Below are 4,991 nucleotides of genomic sequence, written 5' to 3' on the forward strand. Positions count from 1 at the left end.
CAACGACTGATCACTGCATTGTGGTTGTTTTGTGTTGACGACGATGAAATAGGAAAGCAGTAACAAGCAAATATTCAAACAATATTTGAATATTGTTGTTGTTGCTTTCCTAACAAGACGAACGACAAAAAAGGGCGACACAAAAGGGAACGCAAAACACATTAGAGTGGGCCGATTATTAAAATGAACAAACGACATTAAGGTGGGCCGAACAAAATGTGAAATTAAAATAAATTAATTAAAATGGAAAACAATACAATAAACGTAAAAACATATACATTGATCTCCTCCAACATCCTCCCCCCGTTGAAATGCCAAAATTTCAAGGATCTTCAGGGCTTGGTAAAGGGGCTATTTTATGGATCGGGCGACACGATATTCCATTTTTAGTTTTCAACTCGACCACTCGGATCTTTCCATCACGACCGGGTATTGTTTTCGTAATTCTAGCCAAGAGCCACTGCTGAGGGGGTGTGTTGTCCTCGTGGATGATGACCAATTGTCCTTCATTGATATTCTTCTCGTCGGTGAACCACTTTGACCTTTGCTGGAGAGACAGAAGGTAATCCCTGGACCACATTTGCCAAAATTGTTGTTTCAGGTACGAAATACGTTGCCATCTGTTTAGCAACGATGGCTTGGTAACATCAGAATGTTGTTCAGGTATTGCCACCAGAGATGAACCAATAAGGAGATGACCTGGTGTCAACGCCTCACCGTCGTTGGGATCGTCTGACATGGGAGCAATTGGACGAGAGTTCAATATTGCTTCTACTTCGACTACCAGGGTCTGCAACTCTTCAAATGTAAGATACGACTCTGTTATGTTCTTGTTGAGCAACGTTTTTGTGGATTTTACCGCTGCCTCCCACAATCCACCGAAGTGTGGGGCGCGTGGGGGTATGAAATTGAATCCAAGACCCATTTGACAGCAAATCGATTTCATTTTTTGGACAACTTCATCATTAAAAAATGATTCCTTGAGCTCTTTCAATTTGTTACAAGCTCCTACGAAATTAGTTGCGTTGTCACAAAAGAGTTTCTGGGGAATTCCACGTCCTCCCACGAATCGTTTGAGACACAATATAAAGTTGTTTGCTGACAAATCCGATACGAGTTCCAAATGGGTAGCTTTGGAACTGAAGCAAACGAAAACTGCGATGTAGGTTTTGTAGGGTGACTTCCCTCGAATTCTGTATGACGTCATGAAAGGGCCACAAAAGTCAACTCCAGTTACCAAGAATGGACGTTGAGCTCGAAGACGATCAACTGGCAAATTTCCCATTATTTGCCCCAACAATTTTGGCTTGTAGTGAAAACAATGCACGCAATTTCGAACAATCTTTCGAACTACTTCTCTGGCATTGATTATCCATATCTTCTGGCGTAAAATGCTCAACAACACCTTTGGACCGGCGTGCAAATGAATTCGGTGCAAATGCTCGACAAACAAAATGACGAATCGATGGTCTTTGGGCAACAAGGCAGGAAATCTTGCATCATACGGAATCGGAGCATTTGTTAAACGTCCGCCAACTCGAAGAACATTGATCTCTTCATTTTCCACTTTCATTTTGTGCAAAAATGGGGTTAATTTTTGCAGAGATGGATGAGCGACGGTTCCACTTTCAATTGCTTGTATGTCCGATGAGTAACATGACCGCTGGACCAGTGAGATTACCTTCCAAAAGGTGTCTTCAAGTTCCTTAGGAGCTATGTGGACAACATCTTTGACTTTCAAAGAACGACTTATGGGATACCTGTTGAAAATACGAAAAACATAAGCAATTATTCGAATAAATTTATAATATGAAGATTGCTTATCCAGAATGTCATTAATGACATTGTTTTCACAGGCTGTGTTTTTAAAGACGGCGGCTTTTCTGCGTTCTGGGACTTCAATTGTCATCTCGTCTTCAGCTCCTGGCCAATTTGAGACATCTTCTTCTAGAAACGATGGGCCACGAAACCAGATGGTATTCGACAATTCTTGAGCACAACAACCACGAGATACGATATCAGCTGGGTTACTTTTCGTTGGGACATGTCTCCAAATGATGTTTCGAGTTTCTTCTTGAAGTTCAGAGACACGATTTGCCACGAAACAATTCAAAGTTGACGAATGCATTTTGAGCCATTGGAGTACTATTTTCGAATCTGTCCAAAAGTACAACGATGAGACGAAATTTTCAATTTTAGACTTGATTTTGAGCCACGTTTTACTGAGTAACACTGCAGCACACAATTCGAGACGAGGTAGAGATTGGGCTTTGATAGGAGCTACTTTCGATTTGGCAATCAGTAATGTGGTTTTGTACATACCATTTTCTGAGACACGATAATAAATACAACAACCATATGCACGTTGAGAAGCATCTGCGAAACCATGTATTTCTCCATGTCGATTGGACAACGTAAGTACATATCTTGGGACTTCTACTTGATGGATGTACGATAAATCTTCTTTGATTTGGAGCCACAAAGCCTTGAGATGATCGTTTAGAGGATCATCCCATCCAATGTTTTGAACCCATAATTCTTGAAGAAGAATTTTGCAACGGATAACGATTGGGCTCAAAATTCCAAGCAAATCGTAGATTTTGGATACGATCGACAAAATTGATCTTTTAGTTGGATTTGTGACATCGGGCAACTCGAATCTATAAAGGAAGACATCTTGATGAGGTTTCCAGGACATACCTAATGTTTTAGTTATGTCGTTATCCGATGTTTTAATGATGATTTCTTCATCATTATTCGAAGTGAGCGACGCATGGTTGCTATTCCATTTAGCCAATTCTATTCCATGCCATTTCAATATTTGGATCAACTCGTCTCTTTTAAGAGCCAGAGTCTCAATGTTATCGGCGCCTGTAAGTACGTCATCGACGTAAAGATCTTGTCGTAAGACCTCCGAACCATGAGGATGAGTTGTGTTGTATTTATCTGCAATGAGAAACAAACTACGAATTGCCAAAAAAGGGGCGGCCGATAAGCCATAAGTTACTGTGTTCAATTGGAATACCTTGAGTTCATCATTTTTGTCAGTTCTCCACAATATGAGTTGATATCTTCTATCTCTTTCATCTATGCGAAACTGCCGATACATTTTTGAAATATCTGCAGTGAGAGCGTATTTGTGCAACCGAAACGAGAAAAGTGTGGTGATCAGATCCTGCTGAATTGTTGGACCGACCATCAATATATCATTCAAGGACTGATTCGATGAGCTACGAGCTGATGCATCAAATACGACACGAATTTTTGTAGTAGCACTTTGGGGCTTGAGAACACAATGATGAGGTATAATATAGTGCGAATCATTCAACGATTGGGTGTAGGGTGACATATGGCCAAGAGACACATATTCAGACATAGGAGATTTCTTAAATGGAAGTCGAACTTGTACTCTTCCCTCAGAGTCAAAACCACTATTTTCGATAAAATGACCTTCACATGCTTGTTCTTCTTCTGTATATGGGTTGGGTGACTTGGAATACTCCTCAACTTCCCAAAAACGTTTCAACATTTCATCAATTTTTTCTTCATGTGTACTTACGGTTAAGTTACATGTTAATGAAGTTGAATTTGGACGACTGGGCGACGAACCTCCAACTATCCAACCAAAAACTGTATTCGTGAGACACGGCAATCCATTTCCCAATGAAATTCTACCATCTAGCAGCAAATCAAAAAATACTTCGGCACTTAGAAGCACATCGATACGTTGGGGTTTGTAGAAAAGCGGATCTGCTAATTCTATGTTTTGGGGAATCTTCCATTGTGATGTGTTCATCAATTCACCAGGTTGACGTGACGAAATACTTTTGGTAACAGCAAAACATGAGGACCATTCAAATGAGCTACTTCTAGATTTTATTGTAGTTTCTACTGAAAACTTTATTGCTGTTCGAACTTCTCCAATTCCAGAGATTTCTTGAGAAAACGGTCTAAATTTTAGTTTGAGCCTCTTAGCAGTTTCCTCAGAAATAAAATTTAATTCAGAACATGAATCGAGCAATGCTCTTACCGTTTGAAATGAGCCACAGTTGTCCTTAATCAGAATTACAGCAGTCGGAATTATCGCTCTTTTAAATGAACGTGCAACGAGAGATACTGGATTTGAGCTGGTTGATGTCTGCGACGAATTAATGTTCGATGTTGAGGTACTTGGTTGTTCTGGGCTACTAAATATATGAAGCAGCGTGTGATGTGCAGAATCACAAACTCTGCATCGAGATTTTGAGGGACACTTCGATACCATATGTCCTTTTCTAAGGCAGTTAATGCAATGCCCACTACGTTTTACGAATTTAAAACGTTCCGAAACGACGATGTTTGCGAATGACGAACAATTTGAAATGTTATGTTCACTTGAGCTACAATATGAACAAATCGAATTTGAGTTGACAAATGTATGAGCAGACCGGTTGAATTTAGGATTTGGTTTGGGCTTTTGAGCAACAACTCTGTCAGACACTTCAGTTCTTTTTCGATGGCTTTCGAGAAATTGGCAACGACGACTTAAAAGTTCATAACACAAATCCCAAGAGGGCAACGATTTAAAGTCTTGTTTTTCATCATAATTCTCCTTTGTATCACCGTCTACTTTTGATAACACCATGTGAACTAAAATTGCGTTCATTACATCTGCTTCTGTACCGAGCGACAGCAATGAACCACGAACTGCAGAAACTGTATCAATAAGATGACGCAATGAGACACTGTCACTTTTTTGCATTTTTGGAACGTTAAACAACGACTCGATTTGTTCCAAAAATATTAACACTTTATTGTCATATCGTTCTTGCAGTCTGTCTAATGCCTTTTCATAATTTTCTTCACAGATTTGATATGGTTCCACAACGGCTAATGCTGCACCAGAGAGACAGTTCAACAAATAATTAAATTTCTCAATAATATTTATTGATGGATTTTCATGCACCATGTTGTTAAATGCTGTAATGAATCTTTTGTATTCACTATATTTT

General features: G+C 39.5%; 1 protein-coding gene across 1 annotated transcript; it reads right to left on the bottom strand.

Moving 5' to 3' along the window:
* Positions 1-322: 322 nt before the first annotated feature.
* LOC133321878 (uncharacterized) lies at positions 323-4,948 on the bottom strand. Its single transcript, XM_061530955.1, has one exon. The coding sequence runs from the start codon at positions 4,946-4,948 to the stop codon at positions 323-325; it is 4,626 nt and encodes a 1,541-aa protein (XP_061386939.1).
* Between the last annotated feature and the right edge of the window lie 43 nt (positions 4,949-4,991).

This window comes from Musca vetustissima, unplaced genomic scaffold, assembly GCF_032173495.1.
Source record: "Musca vetustissima isolate MV318-11 ecotype Yass unplaced genomic scaffold, APGP_CSIRO_Mvet_v1 utg22312, whole genome shotgun sequence".
Taxonomy (NCBI): Eukaryota; Metazoa; Arthropoda; class Insecta; order Diptera; family Muscidae; genus Musca; species Musca vetustissima.